This window comes from Seriola aureovittata, chromosome 17 (genome assembly GCF_021018895.1).
Source record: "Seriola aureovittata isolate HTS-2021-v1 ecotype China chromosome 17, ASM2101889v1, whole genome shotgun sequence".
Lineage (NCBI taxonomy): Eukaryota > Metazoa > Chordata > Actinopteri > Carangiformes > Carangidae > Seriola > Seriola aureovittata.
Genome location: NC_079380.1, coordinates 4,926,687 through 4,940,863, shown reverse-complemented (window position 1 = coordinate 4,940,863; position 14,177 = coordinate 4,926,687). Strand labels below are relative to the sequence as shown.

General features: G+C 41.8%; 1 protein-coding gene across 2 annotated transcripts in view; it reads left to right on the top strand.

Moving 5' to 3' along the window:
* The window catches only part of LOC130185490 (protein shisa-6), a 78,511-nt gene that overhangs the window by 14,744 nt on the left and 49,590 nt on the right, over positions 1 to 14,177 (top strand). For both annotated transcript variants that reach the window (XM_056401979.1, XM_056401978.1), the window contains exon 5: positions 258 to 326. In XM_056401979.1, coding sequence (XP_056257954.1) covers positions 258 to 326 — 69 coding nt within the window. The remainder of the gene's footprint in view (positions 1 to 257; positions 327 to 14,177) is intronic.

Below are 14,177 nucleotides of genomic sequence, written 5' to 3'. Positions count from 1 at the left end.
TTCAGCTCAGTACTAGCTGGACATTACTATACATAATGGCTTGAAGTGACATCTTGCAAAGTCCACACACACATTTATTATCTATGGTTAAATCCACACTTCCAGTGACAAAGTAACACTTCCAGGCAGTGGGGATACAGCATGGCACAGTAGCAGATTTCCATGCCATTGTCTTCCTTTGGAGATCTAATAAATGAGAAGCAGTGTTGGAGTGAGAATGAGCTGTAAACAAGAGGCTTGTTGTTGTGTTTTTACAGCGCAGCACTCCATAGATGAATCAGGGCAGATGTCCTGGCAGGGCGATCTGGACATCCCCATCTCCTACGGTACGTTCTCCAAATGTTCCGCTTTCCTGCTGGGGAGAAAGCCACACAACCTGCTTTCTGCTCACACCTGATAAGAAAAGTCGCTCACACTTCACACACTCACACACACACATACACCAGTTGAGTGCCCTTGGCCGATAATCACAACACAGTCACTGGACGCGGAGTGCCAGAGTCGTAATATTTTATTTATTTCTTACAGTGGGTGGTTTCGTGAGCCAAACTATTTCCAATAGTGGTTGTTTGACAGCAGGTTTGAATTAATGCAATGCCCTGCAGTTAAGGTTTATTTAGATGACTTCTACTGTATTCTATTATAGTGTCAGGTATCAACAGGGCGGCTGTCATGATTAACAGTGTGCGTGTAGCCACCTGTGAACACTTTCTCTTTTTATTTTGTTAGTTTTTTATTTTGTCTGCAAGGTAAGTAAATATTTGATTCAGACACTCAACTCGTTGATTGAGCGCTACAATCTGATAGAATCTAATTTATTCATTCATGGTGGTTGCAGTTCAGTCACAGTATGCCTTCAGAGTTTGCGAGTTTTCTGTTTCCAGCTCTTCTACTTGTTGCAGAGGTCTTCATCACGGCTGAGGTTTTAAAAGCATTTGATCGAATCTGAATCCTGTTTTGGATCCATGCATTGAATCCTATCTATTTTGAATCCCTAGTGAATCTGTAGATTCCACAACCTGAAAATGAGCTGAGCAGCAGGAGATATGAAATGTTGATTAAATATGTATCTGATACGTTACAATAACCAAGTGGAGCCTTGAAGCACCTTATTTTTCACAAGCTACTCAATCCAAATACTGGAGCTCCTGATCCTTTTATACTGATCATCCTGAATTACTGACATAACATGAATAAATGTTTAACTGGAAGATTATAGCAACTGAAGCGGGTTGACTACTTAAGGAATATTAAATTAGTCTGTAGGCCATGCTGAACTTCAAAAACACCATCTACTTGTGATTGAAGAGAAAAAGTCACACAATATTTCTGCCTGGTTTGCCCCTGAGTTTTTGAAACTTTATTCATACCTGTCAGTATATGTGATGTTTCCCCTTGGGTCTGTTTTTCTCTGAACACAAGTTATTGTTTTTGCTTTAAATGACAAAAATGTATCTAGTGTTTCTTAAGTGCTGTGCCTAAAGGTGTTTCTCTTTAGGAAATGGTTGTTGCAGGAAGTGTATTTTGTTGAGCTGATGAATGGGTTTGCGATAAAGGCCGTGGATCACTTTAAGCAGAAGTTTTGCATAAACCAGCTTCACACAATCAACAAAAACGTGTAGGAAAAAAAGCTGCCAAAGATGACCAATCACAGTTCAGTGGTATCCCCATACATACTCTCTGTAGATGCACCATGAAGTTAAATGAGTGTGAATGAAATGCACACCTTATTATTTGAAGGTGGTTAAATATGTTTGATATTGCAGTTACTTTAGATGGTTGCACTTACATACGAAACCACTGTGTCAGCAGGATCTCTTAAAAAAAAAAAAAAAGTGGTGGGTATAAGAATTAAAATCAGAGGTGAGGGGCCCTTTGAGAAACAACGCTGAGGACACGTAACTCACCTTGATACATGATGCTCGTAAAGAAGTGACAGATATTCATTGCTGGTGACGAGTTAAAATAAAAACCTCAACCCTTAGTGTCATAATTTAAAGAAAGCAATGATATGAAATAATATCAATATTCTCCCCACAGTGTTTAAGTTTAAGTTAAACACACACAAAATTTTGAAACAACACCTTGAAGCAAATAATGAACAGCAGGTCTGAAAACAGCAAATGTCATCTTTCATGTAGCAGGTGAACTGCAGGATGAATCCTGTCAAACAAAGGCTAATGTTTTAAATGTTGTGTGAGGCAGTGACTCTCTCCTGACTGTACCTGTCACCCTCTTACTGCACCTATTAGGTGACAAGCTTTAGCGGCCTGATGGCGATGGCTGTCACTTCAAAGCGGAGGTCCTGTCAGCCTCCATCGTACATGTCTTAGTTTAACAGCTGGCTGTCGGCAGGCTCTCTACCCCTTCCCCCCTCCCACGCCTCCTGTCAGGAGGAAGCAGACTGACAGATGTGCACCATGTCACTGCTGACTGCATCCTGCCCTCGCTCCAACACTGCTGTTTAAACACAGAACATGTTATTGCTGTAGATAGTAGATAATATCTACAGCTAACATATCAGCACAGGTCATCTGATTCACCCCCCACTGGGTTCATTATTCTGGTTTGATGTGAAGAAGTGGAAAATTGTTAAGTACATTTACTCAGATACTGTACTGAAGTAAAGTACAATTACAAAAAGGTACTTGTATTTAACCTCATTTTGAGGGAACTCTTATAATTTTCACTTTACTACAAGTATTCCTTCTGTCCTTTCCTCCCTCCTTTCTTCAGTTTCCCTTGTTCTTTCCTCACTTTATCTATACCTTTTGTCCTTCCCTCTTTCCTTAAATATTATACTGTTCACTCCACTATATTTATCAGGAGATGTTGAAAACAGAAAATATAGCTAATAATTTTAATCTTGTATACATTTCCTTCTTCCTATCTTTCCATGCTTCCTTCCCCTTCTCCCTTCTTCCCTCCTTTTACCCTTGTCTTTCCTTATGTCCCTTTATTTTTGGCTGGACTGCAACAGTGGGGCCACCCCTATAAACGTCAATGTCTGTCACTGACTGACTGACTGGTTGAGTGATGAGGTTACACCATTGGTTGGCCAAGTGTTGGACTTTCCCCATTGGTCGTTGCTCTTTCATAATGATTTGGTGCAAACAGTTTCTCACATCATCAGGGGGGTGTTTACAAACAGTGTTGCCAACTAAGCACCTTTGTCACTCGATTTACCAACTTTTCAGACCCTTTAAATGACTTTTTCAAAACAGCACCTTGTGACAAACTTTAGCTGCTTTGCATAGAAGAGAGTCACCAGAAGTATTGCCCCATGAGTGTGAGGTTGGTCTTTCCCTCCATAGGCAGACTTCTCTATGATGACTGCACGGCAGCTCACGTTAGTCAATCCTTCCTTCTTTTTTTAATCCCTTATTCCTCCTGTCCTTGCTTCTGTTCTTCCTGCTTCCCGTATTTTTTCTTCTTTCCTTTAATTTCTTCTTCAACCGATATGCAAAAAATTAAATACCCAAATGCGAGGACAAGATTTTGACACGTTTGATTATTTCATGAATAAATAATAGCAGTCAGATGTTTTCCTCTATCAAATTCATGGCTTGTGTTTGTAAGAGTGTTTTTCTGTTATTGCACATTAAAGGCTTTGAGTGACTGCAGCCTGTCCTGGCTGCTTGTGTTTGCCTTACAGCACTGGGCTCTTTAGGCAAACACCACGTTTTACAACTGTTCCTCTTAAATCTACTATTTTTGAACACAACCACGTCTGAGTACGAACAGCTATGACCTCAAACTCAACTGTGTGTGTGTGTGTGTGTGTGTGTGTGAGAGAGAGAGAAACATTTCTGTGTTTGTTGTAGTGAATGGAACAGTACAAACAGTCCAGATTCATATCTACAGTTTGTACGTGAGGGCTAACAAGCTGCTAAACAAAGCTCCAAGTAAATGTTGTTATTAATATTCATGCACCTGCGATACATCACGAACCTGTGAGCTTTGTGTGAATCCACAGAGACACACTGTCACCTACCTGCTCCAAGTGTTTGGCTCATAGACTAAAGTGAGATGAGATATGGATTTATGTCTGATATCAGTGGCTGCTGGGGAGGGAGTGGTGTGTTCACCAGCCCTGCCTGTCCATCTCTGTTCCCTGTGATGGATTGTCTGTAGTGAAGCGGCCATTTAACAGCTCTAGACTGCAGTGGGTTTATTTTGGTGGAAGGCAGAGCGGCTGCCACAGTAGATGTTTGAGCTGAATGAGATTCCTCAACCTGAATGAGAAGCTGTGTGTTGATCAATAGTGGCTGAAATACTTTGTGTTGCAGTGAGATTCATATCTGTCTCCTGGTAAGAAAGGAATATTTCTTTGTCTAACATGCAGGGGTTTCTGGAGACAGTTTTGTCTCCTACAGAATCAGATTGCTGTTTTCCATCCCATTATAATACAAAAACCAACTACAGCAACAACTCTGACTTCTGTATAAGAGAAAATTTGAATGGGTCTATTTTCAGCTGTGGAACAACATGCATCTGGTGCTTGAATTAGTATTTACTTAAAATTGAGCAAGTTTAACAATAATTTTATATATATAAATAAAATAATTTTGTAAGAATGTGTTTTAATTTTGATGGACTTGTATTGAATTTCCCCCTGTCCACTGCACCTTAAATCAAGACAATTGTATGTAAATAGCCCAAATTCTTTTTCCTCCAAATCAGAAAGTGTGTATTCATTTTTAAAAATTAGAAACTGCTGTTTGACCCTCAGTCCAAAAGCCACAGGTTTACAATTATATAAAAATAGGGAGAGCAACAAACCATCAGGGAATGTTCAACTTCAACAATTAATTATCTAAAGAGTCTAGAATCTAGAGTTGTTGATTCACTGCATTTATAGCCAATAGACCAATTGTTTCCACAGTGTTTCTGAAACAAACCCATCATATCCACAAAGATGTCCGAGGTTAAACTTAAACCCACTGTGTCCAGCATCTCCCAGATATCTCGTGTACAAACATTCCCCCTCGTCCTCGGGGCTTATTCATCTCCCCTCTTGTCTTCTCCGCCTGTGGCATCCACTGATGTGCATCCTGCTTAATTACTTTTTCATGAATTGCTCCCTGTTTTTCTCCTGAGGGAATTGCTTAAACCCCCACCCCCTCCTCATCCCAATCCACTTAAGGTGACCTTGTCTTATTGGGACGCACTGCTGCAGTTACCCACACCTCCCCGTGCTGTAATCCCTCCAGACCCACAGTGTGTCTGTGCATGGGCTTGTGTACAGCTGTTTAGCTGAGTGTGAGTGCAAATGGAGGGGTGGGGGGTGGGGGGTGGGGGTTGCAGTGTGCCAAGTAGGTATCACTTGCCCAGTTTGCCTCCATTACTGAGTCCTTATGTGTCCCTGCCTTTAAAGCTGCTGTTAGTGGCTCTGAACTCCAGCAGACGGTAACTGAAAACTTTGAACCTGAGAATCGCTGATCAATAAACCACGTCACATGACATCATCAGCACGCTGCACACTCATGTTTACCAACCTGACTATGATGCTTTTATATTGTTCGAAGAGATTGAATGGCTGTGAGTCAAGCCCCTCCAGGATCAAGTGCTGGCTCACCGATGCTGCTCGATATCCACTCTTCAGTTTTTCACTTGGTGTGGAAAGACGAGCATCTGCAACCAATATTTCATTTGTTACCCACACAGTGTCACCTCTGGGTGCTCCTGTCTGTTGCAGCCCCCAGTTTGTGATTTTTAAGCTGATTAAGTTGAATTATTTTAACATCTGCATTTGCACAGCTTCTTGCTGCTTTGATTGCCTGTGCAGTTCAAATATTTATGGGCTGGTGTTCTTGTGTTAAAGTCTCCTGAAGCAATTTGTAAAAAGGGTGAATAGTTTAAATGGACTTTTCCCCACAAGAAAGTGCATGAAAAGTTGACAAAATGGAAAACAAATTAGTTAAATAGTTGTGCTGCAAAAAGTTAAATGATGGAGGCACATGTATGGATGTGTGTGATCACACTTTGATTTCTGCTGTCTTGCTTGAGTTAAATGAGACCAGCATTGTTGTGACATCACAAAATTACAGAAGTCCTGATGGCTCGATTTACGGCTCAGTTTCTGAATACAGGCTGTGTGCAATTTTCTGTGGACTGATCACTTTGATACTTTCACAGTATTAATATAGAACACAGACCTTTTTACTGACTATAACCATGATCTTTCCGTAACCCTTCTTATAACTTAACCAGTTCATGAACTATAATTACAGTTGTTCTCTAAGATTAACCAGACTGTAGATGTGATGAACAGACATTGTATGAAGCAAGATCTTTTTTAACGTCTTTGTGTGATAACTGACAGTGGAGAAATGACAGGAAACAAGGGGACAAACACCATAAAAAAGATTCACAGTTGTTCAAGAACTGCAGACATTGTGAACTTACAGAACTACAGGGCTCCTATTAACGAGGGAAGAAAGTTTTTGCTAGTCCCGCTGTGTCCTTCCCACTTAGACTTTGTCCCAACACTTTATCAAAAAATGTGCAGCAGTGGATACAGCAGCTGAGGTACAGTCTCCACAGGTGGTGAAAAAAAAAACAAACTGATCTGCTACATAGGGTCTTGTCTTCTACACATTTAGCTGTTCTGTACTATTACTACCACCTAGGAGCTAGAGCTCATCTCACAGCAGGCTGCATACAGACAGCGCAGCACACCAAACAAAATGGCTGACATGTGGCGGGATCGAGATGTGGACACTGAGTCAAAACTGCAGCTTTAAGTCTTGAGACGATCAAAGCATTCAGACACAAAGACAAGGCATCAGATAGAGTGAAGCAGCAGTGAAAGCTTTACCCCTGCAGCCTTCTGTCACAGGACTGTGAACTTTTCATCCTGGTGATTTGTGTGACAGTGGAAGCACGTCGCAGCCCACGCTGGGTCAGAGACACACACACACACACACACACACACACACACACACACACACACACACACACCTTGCAAAGCTGAGCATTTGGATGAAACACAACTCTCAGATGCAACTAGAAGAGTTCTTTTTTCTGCAGAGGGTTGAGAAACAGAAGAGGCTGAAATATTTATCAAGTTGCCGGGGTCATGCCGGAGAGTAGGCAGTTGTTTGAGATCAGAGAAGCAGGTTATAACAAGGTTAAATGAGACACTCGCTGCATTTTGTGCTACTGCAGAAAAATAAATGTGTATTTATTTCAAACAGCAGGCTAATTGGTGTATTTGCATAAGGCTAGAATCACATTTTCATTGAAAAAAAAAAAAAAAATGCAGTTTTAAAACAAGATGCCAGTAAAAACATTTGTCTTTAAGTGAAATCTGCTGCACAGTTAATATCATCACGCTGCCAACGTTTTTTCAGAAGCAGCTTTATATCATTATTATGCTTCAAAGAAAAAAAAAAAAAAAAAGAAAAAGAAAAACCCTCCACACTTAATGAATAAATGCATTTATTTGCTGCTTTTATGTTTTGGAAATAGGCGAATCAAATGAAATCAGTAGCAGTGACTGAATCAAGAATAAAGGACAATCAGAAGGTCATACTCGTGTAGAGCTTTGTGATTTTACAATATTGATATCACAATATGTATGCAAATCTGCATTTGACATTTTAAATTGATTAATTAAACAGGCTATGCACACCTGCACAGGTGATTTCAGTCATGAAGCTGTGCTGGGTTTATGTGAGGTCGCCTAGGACGATAAAGAGACAAGAATGATAAGTGCGCAAGCTGTACATTTTCTGCTCTGCTCTAGTTTTAGCAGAACACAGGCAACGAGAAGAGGCTTAATAAAAAAGAAAAAAAAAAAAAGTAGTTTTATTTTCACTGAAGCTGAAGAGTTGTGGCAGGTCTGTTGGAGCAGAGAGGAAGCTGAGCTTGTCTGGGGATGGGTGGGGTGGGTAAGGCTGGTGATTCTGGAGCTAGTGGGGCAGAGATTGGTTGTGGATGAGGCAGGATCGAGCGGTTAGGGCTTGCAGGGTGGAGTAGTCAGGCGCTGAAGCAGACAAAGACAAACCAGGGGCGGAGAGCAGAGACTGGTGGCAGAATGATTCTGGTGAGAGGAAGGGGAGTGCAGCTGGGCGAGGCAACACTACAGTTTGCAGAGAGTTGTTCCTGAGGCGGCGGCTGAGGCAGAATTTACAAACTTGCAAACAAACAGCACTGGCTGAGTCACAGCGCCACTAGTAAAGAGCTCAAACAGGCTTAAATACAGGAGAGGCTTGTAGAGTTGATTGGATGATGAGCAGCAGGTGTGCAGAACACAGACCTGTTCGTAGCCACACCCAGCAGGACACGCACACACACACACCCACACACAAACAGGGAGAGAGACAAACTGGGAACAAACAAGACACAACAGGGAGTGCAAAACAAAGGGAAGTTGCCTCACCATAACAGGAGAGTGAGAGAGAGAGACGTCAAACAGTCTGTACACGGCCATATAGTCATGAAGAAACAGTCATATTCCTCCTCTGTTGCCCCGCACTTGGCCCCAACGAGGGATGTGAGATCATGGTAATGATGTTGGAAATAAATAAAGGTTGTGCAGAGGGTTTTCAAAATGCAAACAGTGTATGATAGAGATGCTGCAATTTGCCGCGTTGTAGTGTATAGGGTGATACCACCTCATTAATTTCCAACCACACTGCAGCAGTGATTCAGTTGGTCGATCATGTGAATCTGCATCGTCAGAGCCGAACAGAAGTGAGCTCTGGGTCTGCTGAAGCTTACTGAAGATAACGCAGACACAAGAAACACATGCATGAATTTATAGGCTTCAACTCTCTGAATTTCTTGACTTCAACTGAAGTGAAAGGAAAATGGAGCAAACATTTGCAGGACAGAAGTGCAGTGTAACCGTACCTTGAGAAGAGGTCTTACCAGGCCTTTACATTTTGTACAACAAAAAAAAAAAACTTTGTTTAATTTTTATTAATTTTTGAATACTATTAACTGCAAACTACATTGATTTGGACAACAACATTTTGTAAAAAGAGAGCAGGGTGTGAGCATTTCATGATACGGTTCTGTTGAAAGTTGTCTGTCTCCATCTTTCCCTTTTTTGGTTTCAGGAAAGAAAGAAAGAAAGAAAGAAAGAAAGAAAGAAAGAAAGGAAGAAAGAAAGAAAGAAAGAAAGAAAGGACATGAGATGTAGAAACAGGACAGGTTAAACAGAAATGGACAAGGTATTTTGATATTATAAAAGCCTCCAAAATATCTAATAATGTTTGCAGTTCAGTCTCAATACTATTTATGGTTCTTGTAACTCAAAGGTCCTTCATCCTGCAAATTCAAACAAATACAAAATCAATGCTAACGTCAAACCTTAATTCTGTCGCTGGGCAGTTTTCAGGCTGCACCAGGACTGTGGTTGGTCTTTATCGGGTCATTTTAAGTCAGCGCAGCCTCCACCAAAGTGGTAATTTCCGCTTCCTTCTCAATGAGCATGATTCAGAGCAGCAGGGAGACGGGTCCCCTCGCAGTGCACAGATCTGCGCCCGCCAAATGCACAATATGAATTGATTCCTCTCCTTATCTCGCCTGTCCATTAAATAGGGGGCTAATGAACCTGATTAGGTTGGTTAGATGAAACGCACACTCTGAGAATCCCACAAGCCTGGCTACGACATGGCCAAGAATACTGCAATTCATACACATACACACACAGTGATATGTTATGTAGAAAGGTTTTTTCATTACAGGCATCAATCTGCAAGATGTTTGTGTAAATCTTTGCATAGAGAACACTTTGGCCAATACTATAGCATCTTCACCTTGAAATTTTGAGGCTGTAATTTTGCAATAAATTACATTTTATTATTTAAAACCTTGTTGGAATGCTACATACAGGTGCCGGTCTCATATGCACGAAACCAGAGACATCTTACTGTCAAAAGACTGTTTGATAACAGTCGGTGATATTAACAAAGTACAAGGGAGCACGCAATAAAAAAAGAAGAAAGTGTCAGGAATGCTACGACTGGGACGGCGCATTGACGATCTGTTGATAGCTAAAGGTCAGGTATATACACCTGCTGATGAGGGCACTGGGAACAGGTGCAGTCAGGTGGAAGGTGGGAACACTGGACAGGGAGGGAACAGCACGTTACACTTCCCATAATGCAACCCAATCAGTTCTTTTTGTTAGCTCCTTGCTGCCAGTGTCTTTGAATGTCCATGCGTTCACTTTGATCTGATTATCTGAGATGTTTAAAAGCTTGTCCACAGCTACAGAAGACGTTACCCCACTTCTTCACCAGCCATGTTTTCCTTGTGTCTGGTGAATGGATCTTTATTTGCCTGTTTAAGACAAAATACCATTTTCCAGCCTCCATTTTCAATGAATAAATATGTTGCTGTTGCATTTTAATGATATGTATTTTAAAAATTTCAATTTCAAAGCTAAATCTGGTATGCATTAGTTCACCTGCTCAGCCCAAGCTCAGACAGTAAACCTGTGAACGAGTCGGGCTCCACTCTCACATTCTTCCCCGTCTGAAGGCCGTGGGCTGTGCCACCGTGAAATGCTATTAGCAGCATAACAAAGTTGTGAATTGAAAGCAGCAGCGATGAGAAAGCCACTATATGACATGTGAAATCCTGTTAGGATGCAGATTAGCGTTATCTGCACTGCACCTGTCAATATTTATTATGAGCGGGGGGCAAGGACAGGGCAGAGCTGGACATAGAAGTGCCTCTGTCAGCACAGTGGCCACAGCCCAACACCAATACTAAAGAGGACAGCTTGTATTGGTATGCAAAGAATTAGCTCTGATACAGTAGGCAGGCCGACCCGAGGTGGCGTTGTTTTTAATCATGCGCAAAGTATTCTTCCTTTACAATGAGGAGGTGTTGCATTCACACCGGAGAGCTGCCAGTGCGGAATGATAATTAAAGAAATAGAAAGATTAAAGAAAAGGGCTGACAGCCAAGGACAGGAAAAAGGGCTTCAGTGTGGTGGAGAGAGAGCAGGCGAGTGGTAATGGCTGTGTTGTGAAGGACAATGTCCTCATTTGGAAAATAAATAAGGCTCATTTTCAGAATACTTACACAACCAGAGGACTGTTTGACTAACTTACTCTTTAAGTGGTAATTATTTCTGCCCAGTGAGAACCATATATCTCCAAATGTGGTACCTTCGGTGACACCCAAACAACATGTTGATGTTCCAACCTATAAGTACTCACTAGCCATTACTACATTATTGACAGGTGTCACAGCTGCTGTGATCCCATCACAAGGTGGTCTGTTGTTTTACCTAATGTTTGAAAGTGAATGGGATGATGGGAATGATGGGAAACTGGGATACAGTGATCTGTCACTTAAAACCAAGCAGCAACAGGACAACTCAGGACCAGTCCTAGCCTGGTCAGATGCGTACACAAACTGATGAAGCCTCTTGGATGAGAGGTGAAACGTCTTCCCAGACAAATAACCTAGTCCAGTTGTTTTCGATTTAAAAAAACTCCTTTAGGATACTATGACCTGGACAAATGAGAATATACACAGTCTCTTTGCAAGTGCTAAAAACTGCAGTTCCTCAAATGGCCACTATAGTCTGTCTCCAAACGTGAGTCAAAAACAATTTGGTCTCTATAGATGCCCCACCTCTTTGCCAATTTTTAGATCAGATGAGAGTTAGGGGCGGAGTCAGGCACTGCCAAGATGGCAACGATGGAGCAGCTCACTTTGAGCTTCAAAACCGCTCTTCAGAAAACAATGACACTTATGGAGTGGAGGACCAATAGCCCCTTTCCTACTTCCATCCTCCCCGCCTTGTTCAGACCACACCCATCTTCAACCTCCATACATATAAACCCCTGCCAATGTGGTAGTACCTGCTACAGTAGGTGTCTCCAGGACCACACACACAGACTCACAAGGTGAAAACAATACCAGCCCCACTGTCACAACTGGTAATAAACCACTTGAAACCCACTGGATTGTCTAAAAAAGGCTCGCCACAGAGCTTAGTGCTGCTTTTTCTTTTATGTGTAAAAAAGCTGACATTTGGGAGATACATGATTTTTACAGGATAGCAACAAAATGTCACTTCTGTTGACCATAGCGTTTATATACAAACACAATGATCTAATCTGGAGGGCTCACTCACACACAGAACACACTCACAGAACACACTCACACACATCACACAGTGGACATGGTGAAAGCACAATGAGCTCATCAGAGACAAAGAAAACCGCCATACAAACAAATCAGCACCCAGTTGGGGGATTTTTTTGTTCCACATCAAACGTCCCACTCCGCTCCCACTCCTCTCCTCACGGCACTGCTGCTTCTGCTTGAGTGTCAAATTACAAGCAGCGGCGAGCTCTCAGGGCACAAATGGCTGGTAATTGTATGTAAAATGGCATCAGAAATTACAACTCCGACTCATCCGCAGGTTTACGACACCACCCCGGTCCTTCTCCTCTAAATGCTTCATTAGTCAGTATGAAGCGTTTAGAGGAGAAGGGTTTGTGTGAATGGGAGAAGCCGAGCCTCCCACCAGTTTCCTGTGACCCTTTAGGGCGGACCTGCAATCGCTTAAGCAGCTCAGCCTACGCATACCAGGCTCCATTCATAAATCTGGCTCTTTAAAAAGCACAGATGTAAGGGAGCCTAAAAAATTGAAAAAGAACCGTGCTGTGACAGTAAGCTCAAGCACTGCAGGTTTACTACTGAGCAAATCTGTTGAGTCAGACCTGAGAGTGGGTAGCAGTGATCGGCCTGTGATTAGCACCGTCCCCTGTGTGTTGTCCTGGAAAAGGCAAAGAGTGCACACTGCCCTGCGTGACAGAGGAGCAAAGAAAAAAAAATGGAGATAGTCTCGTTTTAATTCTGAGGTCTGGATAGGTTAAAGTCTAATAGGGCCCTTTACACACGTAATGTGAAACATCTATCAGAGATGTTTCAACAAGCTGTGTGGCCACTTTTCTTCAGCGCTCACTACGAGTCGACACCGGCTGGGTGCCTGCATGAATGCATGATGGTTCATTATAATATTGAGCCATTTAGCTTTCATTCATCAGTGAGTATAATGTGGTTTGTAGAGCACCATCAGTATTCTTATTAGTGCACACCTCTGAGTTCAGTGTGCATCTCTGTTGCCTTACAGAAAAAAAAAAAAACCTCCAGGTGATCCAGATCCACCCTCACAGACGCAGGTTACTAAGATAACTTCAGTGACACTGGATCCTATAGAAGATGAATGGGTAACCGTAGAGAGGCCATGTCTGCTTGTGTTTCTTTTTTTAAATTTTAACTGACAGTATGCAAAGCAGAAGTGGAACCAGGTCACCCTTGAAACAAAGTCATTCTCAAGTTGAAGGCATGTAGCAAGGAGGTCATGGGACAGAACATTTTGAATATGCTAAGGCTTTGTCATTAATTATTCCTACGGTATGATCAGCTTTTGGTCTTTAGAACAGTTGCATGAGGTTGAGGAAGGTCGCTGTCATGATTATTCTTCTGAGACGAGACACACTCCAGTCTCTGGCTTTAAGATTAGCTGCACCACCACATACCTCCTGATATTATTGCTCGCTACTCCACTACTTTTTGTACTGGTATTAAATTGTAGTATTGGTCACAAATCTTCCACTGCAGAATCCTCCAATATGGCCTTCTTTGTTGGACATTTTGTATTTTATTTAAAGGTCCCATATTTTACAGTGTTAATCCATAAGAAGATATATTTGTGGTTTTAAGAACTAAAAACCATCTCAATGTAGTTTTACATCTCCTCTCTCAGGCTTCTCTCTGGAGCCATAGCAACAACAGGTCAGTGAGCCAATCAGAAGAGAGGAGGCTCTGAGCCTCTCTTCTGATCGTAAAAAAATATATAGCAGATTTCAAGTAAACGCAAAGAGAAATTAAATCATGCAATGTTGGTCGGTGGGTCCTGGTGGGCTGTGCTGGGGGCACAGTGACTGCTTTGTTGTGACATCACAAAGTAACAGAAGTCCTGACAGCTTGTTTTAAGGCTCAGTTTCTGAATACAGGCTGTGTGCATTTCTCTGTGGACTGAGCACTTTGATACTTTCACAGTATTAATATTAGAACCTAGACCTGCTTTATAATCAAACAACACATGGACATCTACCTTTATACTATATGGGGCATTTAATCACACTTTAAAAACTAATGGTGAAATGTGATGACAGGTGAGGCATATAAAA